The following is a 16222-nucleotide window of genomic DNA, read 5'->3' on the forward strand; positions in this document are numbered from 1 at the left end:
GTGAGAAGAAAAAATAAGTCTTGGAAATTGTCTCCACATTCACAAGAAGACCGCCAGCCTCTGGAGGTGTAACGATGAACTGTTACTTCCGGATTCTATTTTTATCTTTCCAAAATAATTTTGTCAGACAGATGACAATGATATGACAACCTTTTCGTTTTCTTAAGAGTTTTAATTCGGCATTAATCTTTATATTTTACAACATTTTAAGTCTACCAAAACATGCATCAGTAAATTTGCTTAAGAGTTTTAGTATTAACATATCACAGATTTCGAACGTTCTCACCCAATTGGTCCATCGATTACAACCTTCTGGATGTCACTGTCACAAGAACGCGAACAGTTCACTTCTTGATTTATCCGTGCGGTCTCCTAGAGAGGGGGAAGGCTCCATTGCAACAGCATCAGGCGTCCGAAGAGGTGAACCCGACGAATAAACCTTCACGGATGAGAGCCGACATCTCGTAGACACTTCACCACAGGCTGAGCGATTTTTGACTAGGTGAAGACGACAATCAACGGATCGAATGGTGCCAAGGCACCCTGCTAGATCATCAACTCATGGCTGGAACGAGGCGGGATGAAATGAAATGTAACGATCAACGTCCAACGTGTCTGTTCGTTGCACACTACCGGCATATAAGGGAAAATTTCCCCATCTCACATTACTGGAACCAATCCGTATCGAGACTCGCGGTGCTAGAATCAACGTAACATTTGAGAAATTTACATATTCACATGAACTAAAAATATTGTATGACATTCGGCAAAAGATTGTAACATGGCGGCCGATCGGCGGCACATGATCTCGCCGATCGATCCCAAAATCAATGTTAAAGGTAGTAAAAATATAAAAATGACTAGAAAAGGACCATTTCCGGCGGGACCTAAATGGTAATGTTACAGGGGAATATGTTAGTTATGAACAATGCTGCTGCTCCCCTGAAGACCTGGAAGACAACTCACTGAAAAAGTAATTCATTATTTATGCAATATTGTTCGCGGAGGTCTATACAAGAGAATGTGTTTGATAATAACAGCGATATATTATTGTACATTTACATTTAATCATAGTCATTTTGATTATTTCCTTGGAGGTATGTTCATTTTGATTATTTCCTTGGAGGTATGTTCATTTTGATTATTTCCTTGGAGGTATGTTCATTTTGATTATTTCCTTGGAGGTATGTTCATTTTGATTATTTCCTTGGAGGTATGTTCATTTTGATTATTTCCTTGGAGGTATGTTCATTTTGATTATTTCCTTGGAGGTATGTTCATTTTGATTATTTCCTTGGAGGTATGTTCATTTTGATTTCAAACACATTTTGTACTCGAGCATTCCTTCTCTTATACAGCATCAGATATACATTTTTGCTCATTTGCATAATGCTGGGGACTTTTTCTTGTAATAAAAATCACATCACTGAAAATAATCAAAAGGAAAATTTGTAAAAAATCCCTGATGTTCCACCTACTTTTTCTTCTCAGAAAGTAACTTGAATGCAGTTACCTATATCCCTGATATCTTTCTGAATTTTCATGATATTCAATTGGAATTTTCAAAAAAGTTGCTTTATATAGTTGGCGATCAAACTACTTGAAAAAATAAAACCGGCAACCTCTCATGGATGCACAATTATAAAATTATTTTCTTCAAATGCTCATTTCCCATCGTATATATTCTTTAAAAGGCATTGTATGATATCATGCCTTATAAAGAATATATCATGAATTATCATGTATATATATTGTTTATAACTTTTGTGATTGTGTTTTTAATTGGGTTGCTGTATTTTTGAAATATATGACATCCATATTTGCTATGGGCATCTTTTTCTCAGCCACCTCGTTGGACATTTTGCATGTTGTGGCGTTGTATTTGTATTTGAATACTGATTGGTATAATTTCAAATTTCAGTACAAGATTTCTTGCATGTTTTTAAGTTTTGTCAAATTTGGTTAAAAATTTTGCATGTTACAGTTACCATTTGTTTTTATGAACCTGTATCAACTTGATTTAATTATTAAAATCAAAAGTTCACAAATGGGAGGAATGAAAAAAATGCTGGAAAGAAAAAATTAATTAGTCACCTTTATTGATGATTAATCACTTATTTTTATTAGTTTCACCACAGAATTTTAGTAAATATCAGATTCCATGGAATTTATGTATAACATTTCACAGGAATCTTGCTCCTCTGAAATATTTTCAAGATGATGGAATGTCGCTGAAACCACTTGCTATAGGAACGATCTTTTGAATCAATCTTTGAACAGTTTTTGAATCCCACACTTTTTGGCGATTTCTGTCTTTTTAAGAGTTTGCATATTAATTTCTTTCACAATATATTTTCTCATCCACTGTCAAGCATAATCTTTTCTGTTTTGTTGACATTTGTAAAGAGGAAAGCAGACATACAGCCAGTGGCTGAAATATAGATTGATCGACTCTCACCTTAGAAATGGCCTATCAATAACCTAATGACCATTTCTGAAACCTGAACTACCAGTTTACCCAATCATAATGCACAAAAAGAAATTATGATGTCAATTGCATCTTAAATTCACATTCACCCCCCCCCCCCAACAATCAAATCCTCCTTCGCACGTATTTGAAAAACACTTGTATGTTGGTGATGGCAAATTGGTGAGCTCTACCTCCCCTCTCTCCCTCTATTTTCTCTTAGGGAGGGATCTATCCAGACTTTTTTAGTAGAGAATTCCCTTTTTTGTGAAAATTTTCCTTATTTTTGTGAAATGGTCATCAATTTTTGTTTTATGGTTTCATTAACCCATTTGTGACTGCTCTTACAATATGTGACGAAATTGCAAAATTTTTTCATAAACAGGGCTCCCACTCAAAAAATTAGATAAAGTAGGACCGGGGAGGGTACTCCTCTTAGACAACATAATCATACCATAATAATAATTAAAAAAAAATTGAAAATTTTCAAAATTAATTTTTTTATAGCACTATTTTAGTATCCTTTAAGATTTACTTAAGCCAAAGCAAAATGAAGAAAAATGACAGTTACAAAAACAATTTTTCCAAAACAGTGTACTTAGCAACTACAGAAAATTCTTTTGTCTCTCTTAATATATATTAAATTCCTCCAATATATATTACATTCGTACATTCTTTTTTTTGGAATCTTCCACAGTCCAGTCTGTCAACTCTCTTCGACAATGCGCACAGCAAATTATAAGGACATTAAAGTTTTTTAAGAATGACACTCTTTCGAGACCACTTCCAAAAGCACAGTGCAAAATGTGTAAATTACAAAGTCTGATACAAATAACTCAAGGTGGACCAGATGGTTTCACTTTGTTCATCCATTTTTTAAAAGGATTAATTTAAATTTTAGTGTTCAATGTCAGTGTAATCGTTTTTGACAAATGAACCATTTTCATTTCTAGCTCTTTTCCGAGCACATTGTCAATATTGTTTATACCTCTGCATGCCCTAAAAATACAGAAGACAATTGAATGCTATTGGGAGTCACAAAACCTAAAATAGGCCTATGTACCCAACTGCTTTATTATGCAAACTGTTGTTTGATCCATACAGAAAATGTGCTCCACAATTTTGAATGATAAATGTTAGTTACTGTCCATCAAGTAGTAGATAAAAAATTATTTTTTTCATCCAGACTGAAGTTTTTAATGATTACTTGTTGAAACCTCAAACTAAGTAAACGAAAAATTAATAAACCAAATGGTCCACATACACTTCCCATATGGAAATAAATATCCAATTGGAAATAAATAGTTGTTCGAAACTGTTTTGTTCATTGGCAGATAAAGACATATGTTGCACTGGGGCAAGTGCACATTTTGGCGCCCCCCACCCCCTTATAATGTTGAAGGAGAGGTTTGAGAATAAAATTTGCACCCCCTCTCGTCCAGCGCCCGGGGCACAAGACCCGCCTGCTCCCCCCCTAGTAGCGGCCCTGAATAACAGTACAGGATTTTGTACTTCAAAGTAGGAGAACTACTTTCCAAGGTCACGAGATAACGCGATTGTGGTAGATGGTGGGAAGTGGAAAAAAATTGAAGTTTTCCCTCTGTATATTTTTCCTTGCCTCAAAATGAACGCGTCCTGTGAACAAAATTTTCACATGCTTCTTTTTCCTAAATTCCGGGTATCTGATGCACTACAGTGCATTAGCAATACTTCCAAAAACCACAAACAAGAATTGGCGCAAATTAGCAGGAATTCTGCACCTTGGCGCACCATGTAGCAAGAGAACCGTTTTGGTGTCATTTGGCGCAGCTCTTGCACCCCTGCAAAAGCATTTATTGTATAGATTTTTTTTACATAAAAAGACTGCACTTATAATTTCATCCATTGGAAGATCTTGATGGTGTTTTTATTTCATTTTTTCATAAAAAATGTATTTTCTGAATTTTTGAAGTGGAATATGTATGTATACAAACACATACAAAAAATTTAAACTTCAATTATAGGACTATTCAATTCATTCATACCCATCAAGAAGCCTCTGTATAGCAGAAAGCACAAGAGGCCTTGGGTGAATAACCTCAAGATTTCCACGAGGCATTTGCAATATCAGTCTTGTGTCCCTAGGTATTGCCATTACTATTCCAGCACCATCTTCAACCTCTTGATGAGGGACATCTGATACAGATATCTTTTCATTTTCTGAAAGAGAATAAAGAATGGAATCAACTTAAAAAGCACTGAAATCAAAAAATAGCAGGTGAGAAATATTGATACTCTATAAAAAAATTTCATAATGCATAAAAAGTAACAAGGTTTCACATAAATCCATATACAGTCAATGCTCTATTTCACAAACCTCCAATTTACGAACAGGTATTCTGTCCTAAGCAGCATGCAGTAGAGCTAATGTTAAAACATGCTCTATTTTACAAACTCTCATTTTTATTAACTCTATTTTATCAACTTGTTTTTCTTCATCTCTTATTTTCCCCCTGTTATTTTATTCTCTAGTGGTGCGGTGAATGACTCCAATATTGAATATACAAACTTGAAAAGGGTTAATAACTATTTATTAAACTATTAATAATTAAACATTCAACAATTAAACAATTAAGTATTAGGAAATAATTGACATAAAAATTTAAGAATTTAGATCATCAGCACGACCCACGTGGATGTGATGGCAAGTGACGGAGTGGTAAAGAGCAGCTATTTCCAGGTTGATTCCGGTTTATATGCGTATGGACTGCAGCGCCAGATGTACACGTCACAGCACGGTAATTTGCATACGCCACAGGATACCCCCACCGGTGGACGAGGAACTGTAGTCCTAGACTTTGAATGTCACCTTTTTGCCAGAACGTAAAGTCATTCCAGATGGTTCGTGCTGAATATTTGATTTAGATAGTTCTGGATCTTCGGACAAGTGCTCCAAATATGCAGGCTTCAGGTGGTCCAACGATACTGTAGACTTCCGAGTGCCAATGAGTATCGTGAAGAACTTTGGATGTCGTTTCAGGACAGCATATGGGCCATCATAAGGACACTGTAGTCACGTCTCAGAAAGACGTGACTGCAGGTAGCAAGATCTTTGTGAACGAACACTGTATGGGAACCATGACGAGCCACAGGAGCAGGACGGAGTTTACTCATGAACTCCCTCAGGTTCTATGTGAATGTGGCCCCGGTACTGCAGGTGGGTTGTGAAGAATCGAAGAACTCGCCGGGCAGCTTCAAAGTTGTTCCGTACAGCACCTCCGCTGAACTGAGTCCGATATCCCCTTTTACGGCAGCTCGAATGCCTAGGAGGACAAATGGCAAGAACTGTGTCCAAGACGACGAGGGATGGCATTGTATTGCAGACTTTAGTTGTCTGTGATACCGCTCAACCATCCCATTTGACTGAGGGTGGTATGCTGTAGCATGAATCCGCTCAATGCCAAGGAAATGGGCGAGGGATTGAAAGAGACGGCTTTCAAACTGCGCACCTTGATCGGTGGTTATGCGAGACGCAACACCGAACCTGGATATCCATCCAGATATGAATGCTTTTGCCACTGTCGATGCTTTGATGTCAGGCAACGGAATAGCCTCAGGCCATCGAAAGAATTTGTCAATCAGAGTCAAGCAGTATTGGTATCCCTGTGAGGAAGGTAATGGACCAACAAGATCCACATGCACATGGGAAAAACGCGCACTGGGAACTGAAAAATCACTTAATGCACTGGACGAATGACGGTGTATCTTAGACTTTTGACAGGAAAGACAACTTTTACACCACCGAGCACAATCTCGAGCAAGGGAAGGCCAGATAAATCTTCCTTGATCAGACGCACTGTTGACCAAATTCCTGGATGGGATAATCCATGTATTAGCAGGAACACATTCTTGTGAAATGCAGGTGGTATATATGGTTGTATTCTTCCCGTGGATGCATCACAGTATACAGAAACTTTCGAATCGGGAAGACACAATTTCTGCAGCTGAAGTCCAGTAGTATTAGACGATAAAGCCTATTTGGTTCAGTGGTTAGCACACTAGCCTAGAGAACGAAAGACTTTATCAGTAGTATTAGACGAAATCAAGTGAGATAACTCTTGGTCATCCCGCTGAGCTACAGCCAATTGAGAATAATCAATAGAATTAGGACATTCAATAGTCTCGATTCAAGACAGTGCATCGGCAACTATATTTTTCAGTCCTGAAACATGACGCATATCAATCGTAAATTGGCTGATGAAGTCAAGCTGATGGGATTGTCTGTCAGAACATTTCTCCAGCTTCTGACGGAATGCATGAGTAAGAGGGCGATGGTCAGTCAGAATTGTGAATGACTGGCCTTCAAGCATGTACTGAAAATATCGAACTGAAGTATAGGCAGCAAGGAGTTCCCTGTCATAAGAGCTATAATGACACTCTGTTGGTGTGAGTTTGCGTGAAAAGAAACCAAGGGGTTGCCAAGAATTTTCGACAAATTGGTGCAAAGCACCACCCAATGCAATAGAGGAAGCGTCAACATTAAGTGTTAACGAAGCTGAAGGTACAGGTGAGCCAACAGTGCTGCCCGTGCAATTTCTGTTTTACATATTTCAAAAGCTTCGGAAGTTTCGGTTGTCCAGTGTATTGGAATTTTGTCACCTTTTTTTACACCTTTTAAATAATTATTCAAAAGAGCTTGAGATGAAGCAGCATTCGGAATGAATCTGCAATAAAAATTGACAGTTGCCAAAAAACGTCTTAGCTCTAAAATAGTGCAAGGCTTAGGAAAATTTTGTGTAATTAAAACTTTTTCCGGAAGTGGTTTAATTCCATCTGCGGATACCAAATATCCAAGAAACTGGACTTCCGATTTTCTGAAAACACACTTGTTAGCATTTATGACATCATCATAATCAGATAAACGCTGAAATAATATTTTTAGGTGTTCAATATGTTCATCCTCATCTTTAGAAGAAACTAAAATATCATCGATATAACTATGGCAAAAATCAAGACCTCTCAAAACCTGATGAATAAATCTTTGAAACGTTTGACCAGCATTACGCAGTCCAAATGTCATAGTTGTAAATTCAAAAAGACCAAATGGCGTAATGATTGCAGTTTTTGGTACATCGTCAGGATGAATAAGAATTTGATTGTAAGCCCTGACCAGATCGATGGTAGAAAAAAAAATTTTACCATGAAGATCATACGTGAAGTCCTGAATGTGTGGGACCGATAATGATCGGGCAAAGTGACACTATTCAACCTGCGATAATCCCCACATGCCCGCCAATCACCAGAGCGTTTGGGAACCATGTGTAATGGACTAGCCCACGGGCTCTTAGAAGGGCGACATATGCCTTCTGCAATGATTAGGTCAAATTGTTTTTGAGCGATTTTTAATTTCTCAGGTAAGAGACGTCTTGGTTTACAATAAGTAGGAGGACCGTGAGTTTGAATATGATGATATCTACATCATGAGAAACAGTTCCATACTTAAGTGATGGTCGAATGATATAGGGAAATTTTGACAAAAGTCCATGAAAATCGACATCATTAGACACTGTTGTTATTCCAATTGTAGAACAAAATGAAGCCACGAAACATGTCGTAGTGCTGTCAATTAAACAGGTTTTATTTAAATCAACAAGAATTTTGAAATGTTTTAGAAAATCTGCACCTAAAATTGCTCGATTTACGGAAGCCAAAACAAAAGGCCAAGAAAATTTACGTCGCAAGCCAATGTCAACGGCCATGATTTTTGTCCCAAACGTTGAAATTTTGCTGCCATTTGCAGCAAAAAGGGCAAAATCACGAGCTGGCTTTTTAAGACCAAAATAGGGTGAAACTGATATTACAGCATCAGTATCAACAAGAAAACTAGTCCTGGTAATGCGATAATGAACAAAAAGTTGACTTTGTTCGGTGCTAACATCGTGCGCTGCCGCTAACGATGAGCCACTCAGTTTTCCGAGTTTTGTTTATCCGAATTTTGAAGATCGTTAAACTGGCATGAGTCAGTACATTTTTTAGCGTTTACGCCAAAATTCAAATGATACCAACACAATCATTTTCCTGAAAATGACAGATTTCTATAACACTCTCCTGAACGAGATCGTGATCGAGAGCATTGTAATCTTGATAACTTATTTTCAAGGACTTCAATCCTGGCGATTAGGGCCGCAATATCCGAATTGGACGAGACACTAGCACACATGACTGGGGATACCTCATTTATTCTATCAGCCATAATAGCTAATTTAGATAAATCTTGATCACTTATTAGACAAAATCTGTTGCATATTGTGGGGTAATCTTTGCAACCACAAATTTTTTAAAACTTCGTCGCTGAAGTTTTTCCCAGCAAGATTTTGCATTTCGATTAATAATATAGAAGGTTTTTTATCACCAAGATCTAATTCTTGAAGCAATTTACACAAACAACGAGTTTTAGAATCGGTAAACTGGGCGATGATTCTATTTTTTAGACTGTCGTACACGTGTTCGACAGGTGGGTTTTGCAACAAATCGCTAACCACGTCAAAAAGTTCGGGCTCAAGAGTGGAGACAAGACATTGAAATTTAGTCGAGTCTTTGGTTATACCAGAAACTTTGAACGAAGATTCCAACCGGTAAAAATACAGGCTTGGATTCGCACGCCAAAAGGGCGGTGGTCTAAAAGCCAGTTTTGCCAATTCGGAAGTCTTGTCATTTCCTTTTGCCATCACAATGCAAGAAACATGAAAACACAATGAAAACAACACAAGAATCACGCCCGGGTCACCATCTCTAGTGGTGCGGTGAATGACTCCAATATTGAATATACAAACTTGAAAAGGGTTAATAACTATTTATTAAACTATTAATAATTAAACATTCAGCAATTAAACAATTAAGTATTAGGAAATAATTGACATAAAAATTTAGGAATTTAGATCATCAGCATGACCCGCGTGGATGTGATGGCAAGTGACGGAGTGGTAAGAGCTGCTATTTCCAGGTTGATTCCGGTTTATATGCGTATGGACTGCAGCGCCAGATGTACACGTCACAGCATGGTAATTTGCATACGCCACAATTCTTCTAGCAACCTCGGACGTTCTATGTGTCTTAAGAAAAAACAGAGAACGAGGGGGGGGGGGCAGAGGCAGAAAGTTCACCAAATTTTGTAATCGCAAACATGCAGGTCCACATTCAATTATTGGCAGGGTGAGTATTAAGTGAAGATGTGTGGACAACATAATTCACTTTTGTGCATTATGATTGAATAAACTGGTGGTTGGAGAAATGGTATGATACAGTAGCTTATTGATAAAGCAATCTCTTAGTTGGGAATCAATCCACCTCTACTCCAACTGCTGTTTGTCTACTTTCCTCTTCGCAATTTCAATGAAATGGAAAACATTGTGCTTGACAGTAGATGAGAAATTTTTTTTTTTAAGAAATTAATGCATGAATTCTTACAAAGGACTGGAATTGTCAAAATGCAAGGGATTCCATAAAGTACATTGAGTACTCTAAAAAGATTGTTTCTGTGACAAGTGAATCCAGCAGTGTTCTATCATTCCAAAAATATTTCACAAAGGTGAGATTTCCAGAGCTTAAAATAGCATTTGTAGCATTGTAACAAAAACCTTTTGAAACAAGAAGTGAAATCCCAAAGTTGATTCCGAAAGATCAAATGGTTGGCTGCAGAAATACAAGAAAAACATGACCTAACTTTTCATACATTATGCAGAGAAAGCACGGCTGTGGACACAACTGTCATTAGCGAATGAAAAGAAGGGAAGATAAATTCATTGACTACTGAATACATCACAAAAAGTTACAATGAAGCAAACAAAAATGAGTGATTTTTTTGGAGATCATCCAATAAAGATGATGACTAACTCATTTTTTATTTCCCACATTTTTTTTTTCATAGTCTCTCTCATTTTCAAACCAATTTTCAAGTCCATACAGGTTTGTAAAAACAAAGGTTGACTACATTTAGACCTCAGTATAGCATCACAAAAGTGAACCAAACAAAATGGACTTTATAAACAGGGTGACTTAATGACAAGTCAGTACGATCTCATGAGTAAATGCATGCTCTGGTAACGTAGATATAAAAAAAATTCACTATTGGAATTTGTTTTGGACACAGAAATAGCAGGTTGGTCTAGAATTTATGTGAAGGAATCAATTTTTTTTCTTTTTTTTTAACTTTTTAAAAGGGCAAAGAAGCAGACAATTTGTCTCACAATGGTTATAAAAAAATAAAGAAATATGCAGTAAGACCTCTCATATCCGGACTCATCGGGACCTAGATGATTCCAGATTAGAGAATCTTCCAGATGTTTATTTCCGAAGTTTCAATATTTAAAGCAGTAATATACCTATTTGAGCACTTTGATGCTTTTTTTTTCTTTCGGAAAAATAATATTAATAAAGCAATATATTTCCATATAGTAACAGATAATTTTAACAGAATAAAAATTTCCAATTCAGATACCGTTACTATTTATTCAAAGAGAAAAATCCTTATTTTTTTAAACATTTTTTTTAATCATTGCCTGGATCCAAAAAAAAAAATTTTTTTTGTTTCTCAAGATCATAAACGGTAGATTTTCTGAATCCATGTTCTCCACACAATATTCGTACTGGTGTTAAACACTCTTGTTTTTTCAAAAATTCAATTTTCCTTATGTATACATAAAGCCTGATGTTTCCGTTTGCAGCTTATACTCGCCACATCACTTGACGTTTTCAGTATGTTTGGAAATTCACTTACATAATTGCAGAAAATAAGAGTGGCTGGAAGGTTCCAAAACAAAAGCAAAGTTGAATGTAAAACGTGGAGAAATGAAAGTTTTAATGCTAGCAGGTATATGGAGAAAATTAGAGCAGCGCTAGGTATTATCACTAGTAGTGCTATAAGTGTCAATAATTAAGAAAATTTTGGCCTTGGACATATAAATTGATTTAAGGCATTAAATATTTAGCTGTCAGGATTGTATTAATTTATTTTTTTATCAAGGTCTAATATTCCAAGTATTGCATAATAAATTTTGGGTTACACATATTCTTATTTAGTACTTCTTTATAGTTAAACTTATCTGTAAACTGTGAAATACAGCATGTGCCAATCAATTGAAGAACTTTTAAAATTACTTACTAAAGCAGATCTTTTTTATAAGTTCTTGAGAATAGCATGATAACAAATTACTGCATGTGGTAACAAGTAAGAACTTGCTGTGACAGGCAAATGATGTACCCATTTCTGGTAGCACCACATCATTACAATAAATGACAAATTTATTGTTCATCCAGATAATGACAGTCTAAACAAAAGAGATTAGAAAAATATTCACTCACTCTAATACATAAATTTTCATCTCACACACACATTTTACAAACCATATCACTACAAATCCCTTGAGTATTGCATCTTAGGTTAGTGGCTTTAAAACTATTTGGGTAAAGCAGTGTTTGTCAACTTTCTGAAAACAAGGACCAGTAAAAATGTCTGAAACAATTTGATGAACCACTTGTGTCTCGTATTATTTATAATTTTCATGTACATTTTCAATGTTCATAATGAAATTTATGTATAATTTTTGATGTTCCGCTTTTTTTAAACACATGTCCCGTTTTTTCAATGATACTTATTTAAATTTGTAGTATTTACCAAAGTCGTGAATACATTCACAACATTTTCATAATAATTATGGCAAAAATTATAAATATTTATCTCACATATTTGTCAGGTTTCACATCTTATTTTTAGTTTTTTTTTTTTAATTTCAATGATTGGTAATTGTGGCTACTTCTGACAATGTTTTTGATGACAACTGAGATGTCCCATAATACACAGATTATTATTTCTCAACTTGCAAAACTTTTGTGACATACTATTGTATGTCACAAATTAACATATGAATCATGTTAATTTACATGGTTCTCAGGTACAGATTTAAGATCCCACAATTTACCAAATTTTATTTTTCTCAATGAAATATGGTCATCAGATCATTTGAATATATTATTCTTGAAATGCATTTTTGTGTTTATTGTGATTTGCAGTAGCCCCTTATTTCAACACCCTTCAGCAAGCAATTTTAATTAATTAGCAAATTGCATTTATGGCAATAAATTGTAATTTTGGCAAAATTTAGTGATATTTCGTGTTTAGGATCGCAATTTACTGCATTCTCCTCAATGTTGTAAGATGACCCTAAGTATGAAGGTTTTTATTTGAACCCATATGGATATTACTAACATCAATTACCATTGGTGAATAATTTTATCAAGTCTACCTGCGAACTACCTAAGCCATCGTCAAGGACCATAGGTTGAGAAACGCTGGATTATAGCATTTTTCCTTACCTGTGAATACCTCTCCCTTATACCATGTACTACTCTTATCAATATACTGCTATGAGAAGAAGCTTGATGCTGTACAGTTTTTGTTATATTTGCTCCTGGCTAGCAATTTAAGTCAGTCTCAAGCAATTTACATCTCATAACACCATAATTATCAGAAAACTTGCTATTATCTACATATTGGTAAAAATTAAAACATTCTTTCATCTATCACAAATTGTGTCTCATCACAAATCATCATAACTCACACAATACCTTATCGCCAACTTGCCACAATAATGAATACAAGCATTCAGAAGGTAAAACTAATGGTTTCTCTTCAATGTGATGCTGCCATGGGGTAATGTCACCTGCAAGAGTTATTTAGGAAAGACCAGACAATAAAAGAAAACAAGAAAAAAATTTCATACAATGCTTTCACAACAGAAATTAGTCTTTTTCACGAATGCATAAAAAAAGTGAATAAATACACAGGTTGTATTTCAAAACCTCTCCGTTCTTCAAAAACAGAGATGCCACTGTTCCGTCCTCATTTGAGCATGTCCATATCACTGGTTCCTTCATTCTTGCAATACATCTGTGGAAATAATTTAAGAAATTGTAAATTTACATTTTCCTGAATGTTCTGCATTGAGTGAAGAATGGAATTTTTTTTTCTTTTGAAATTGCACAGCTATTTGTAAGGTGGTCGCAAACTTTGACCCAAAATTTAATATATAAAATAGGAAGTAAATATTAATATTATGGCATATAAGCATATTTTAAAATTTTAATCACGAAACATTAATTGAAAATATTGGCTAATACCTCTTGTTTCACAAGAGAAATTGATTTAAAAAAGAAAAACAGTGAAACTGACCTTCCACTTAGTTTATTGTCACAATTACTGAAATCCTCAGGGATATCGATACAAATAAGAACAGATTCTATGCTTTCAGGACACGCTCCAATACAGAAAAGTTTGTTGAACATCCACATCCAATGATTCAATGAAAGAGGGTACTTTGGTATTTCATCCTCATTCTCCCAAACAATGCTACAAAAATACATATTAAAAATGAGAGAAAAAGGAACATACAAGAATGATTATTAGTATGATATTGACTAAATGTGTTTTAACACTGAGACAGATTCATGAGAACTGCTGATATAAGATGCATGTTTATTATTCAAGGTGATGTATAGCATATAGTTAATATGTGAAGGTGTTTAACAGCTGGATGAGATGAAGATATATTTTGGAAAGAGAGAAAATCCAACTGCCCCTGCGGGGAATCGAACCCATGTCCTTTCACTTTCCAGGTGAACGCCCTAGACTACAGAGGCAACGAATCTCTCGATCTTTCCTTGGGGCTCATGTGCACTGAAAAGGACTGTACATGGATGGCCGTACTTGACTCAAGCCAAGCTTACAACCACTGACGCTGCCACCAGATGGCGACTTATGAAAGGATGACGTCACTCTCCGCTGTCCATACAAAGGTTTTCAACAGCTAGCTGATGCGAAAATATATTTTGGAAGGAGAGAAAATTCAACTGCCCCTGCAGGAAATCGAACCCACGTAACCATCGAGAGCTATGTGGGTTAGAATAATGTGGGTGTTTAAATTTTTATCTTATAAAAAAAATTATACACACTATCTACATTCTCTACAATAATCAACAAATGAGAGGTTAATGGATGGCATATGGCATTGTTTATGACATATGGCATTTTGGATTTCACAAATAATTACAATTACAAAGTGAGTGTTTTCAGATTAAGCTTGGAGATTTCGTAATCACTTATTTAAAAAAAAAATTTCCAGAGGAGAGACTTGAAACACATATTAGAAAAGAAATTATTTTTGTCGTTTTTACAGCTGATGCAAGTCTAAGTTGTACTTTTCTTCTCTTCAGTTTCGAGCATTTTTGAACGTTTGTTCTTGCTTCTTTTATCAACCTTTACCCATTTCATATTTAGTAGCAGTGTTTTTTTGCTGCTAATTCCCAATTTAGAGTAAGTATTTATTTCTGAGTGTACTGTTGATATTTACCTTGGTTTGATTCAACATAATTTGAGATGACTTCTTTTGTTGAGCCATTCTTAGAATATTTATAAGAAATTTAATAGACTGATTAAAAACTACAAAATTAAATTTTTTATATTATTTTGAATTATTAAATTAAATAAATTATAAAAAATATTTTAAGTTGAGGGAGGGGCAATCTCTTCCTCCAACATAAATGACAGAGCCTACTGATCTATATATATGATGTATATCAATATATGAATTGACATACATCATCATCATGATGTGCCCTGCAGACTTCCAAGTCCTCCGCCTATGAAAAAGAGTCTACTCTTTTTATAAGAGATTTGAAGAGTAGACTCTTTTCATAGATGGAGGACTTGGAAGTCTGCAGGGCACATGATGATGATGATGTATGTCAATTTCCTTATCTGTTAAAAATTGGGGGAGCCAAAATAAATACTGCCCTAGAACAAGGGAGAAAATGAACAAGTTTTGAAATCATTTGGTTTTTTGAAATTTGTAAATATATATATATATATATATTTTTTTTTTTACACACAGCATACAGATGGCTGAAAAAAAAAAAAACAATTTACTCCATCATCCAGAGTCAGCATCAATTTTGGTGCCACCATCCTTCCATAATTTTCAACAGAAAAAGTTGCTTACACTAATAAATTTTCCACGAGCATAGTAAGCGCTAACGTGGCGACTTCTTTTAGCATCAAGGAATTGCCGTTTCACGGTGGTCAATTCAAGATGGCTGACAAAGGCCACATACAATTAGAAAAATAAAAAATACAATTTATTACATGAATCAACCTAATATGTAGCAATGTGCGAAAATCAATAGAAAAATGGTGGAAAATACGGAAAATTAGGATCAAATTATACACACAAAAGGATGACGCCACTCTTCGCTACCATACGAAGGCCTGTGGTGAGCTTGGCCTGAGTCTGGTCCGGCCGTCCATGTATGGTCCCTTTTAGTGTACATGAGCTCCAAGAAAAGATTGAGTGCCCCTGTAGTCTATTGTTCTAGGGCGTTCACCTGGAAAGTGAAAAGACGTGGGTTTGATTCCCCACAGGGCAGTGATGATGTTTTTGCTTGATGTTTTTTTTTTATTTCACGTGGGTCAGGCCCATCATTTGGGGGGTCAGGGGGGGGGCGTTGAAAATACACTAAAAATAGTATACATATATTGAGTACATGTTGTTTGCACTCTGGAAAAAGTTGAAATGACGGCCCTGACATGGGTGATGATGTCAGTCTTTCCACCATGCCGATGTTTATGTCCGTAACACAACTTGTACAAAAAGAAAAAGTCTGCTCTTTTTGGAACGTTTGATGAAAGGAAATTTATCGGGAAATAAGAATCTTTAAAATTGATTA

At 35.6% G+C, this 16222-nt stretch overlaps 1 protein-coding gene across 4 annotated transcripts in view; it reads right to left on the minus strand.

Moving 5' to 3' along the window:
- The window catches only part of Elp1 (elongator complex protein 1), a 117326-nt gene that overhangs the window by 69759 nt on the left and 31345 nt on the right, over nt 1-16222 (minus strand). For all 4 annotated transcript variants that reach the window (XM_089251429.1, XM_089251428.1, XM_089251430.1 and 1 more), the window contains exons 14-18: nt 13674-13850; nt 13285-13391; nt 13070-13164; nt 11607-11772; nt 4492-4666 (exon numbers count right to left, since the gene is read on the minus strand). In XM_089251429.1, coding sequence (XP_089107555.1) covers nt 4492-4666; nt 11607-11772; nt 13070-13164; nt 13285-13391; nt 13674-13850 — 720 coding nt within the window. The remainder of the gene's footprint in view (nt 1-4491; nt 4667-11606; nt 11773-13069; nt 13165-13284; nt 13392-13673; nt 13851-16222) is intronic.

This window comes from Pholcus phalangioides, unplaced genomic scaffold, assembly GCF_987345545.1.
Source record: "Pholcus phalangioides strain wild (caught in Gottingen) unplaced genomic scaffold, Ppha-v1.0 ptg000024l_1, whole genome shotgun sequence".
Lineage (NCBI taxonomy): Eukaryota > Metazoa > Arthropoda > Arachnida > Araneae > Pholcidae > Pholcus > Pholcus phalangioides.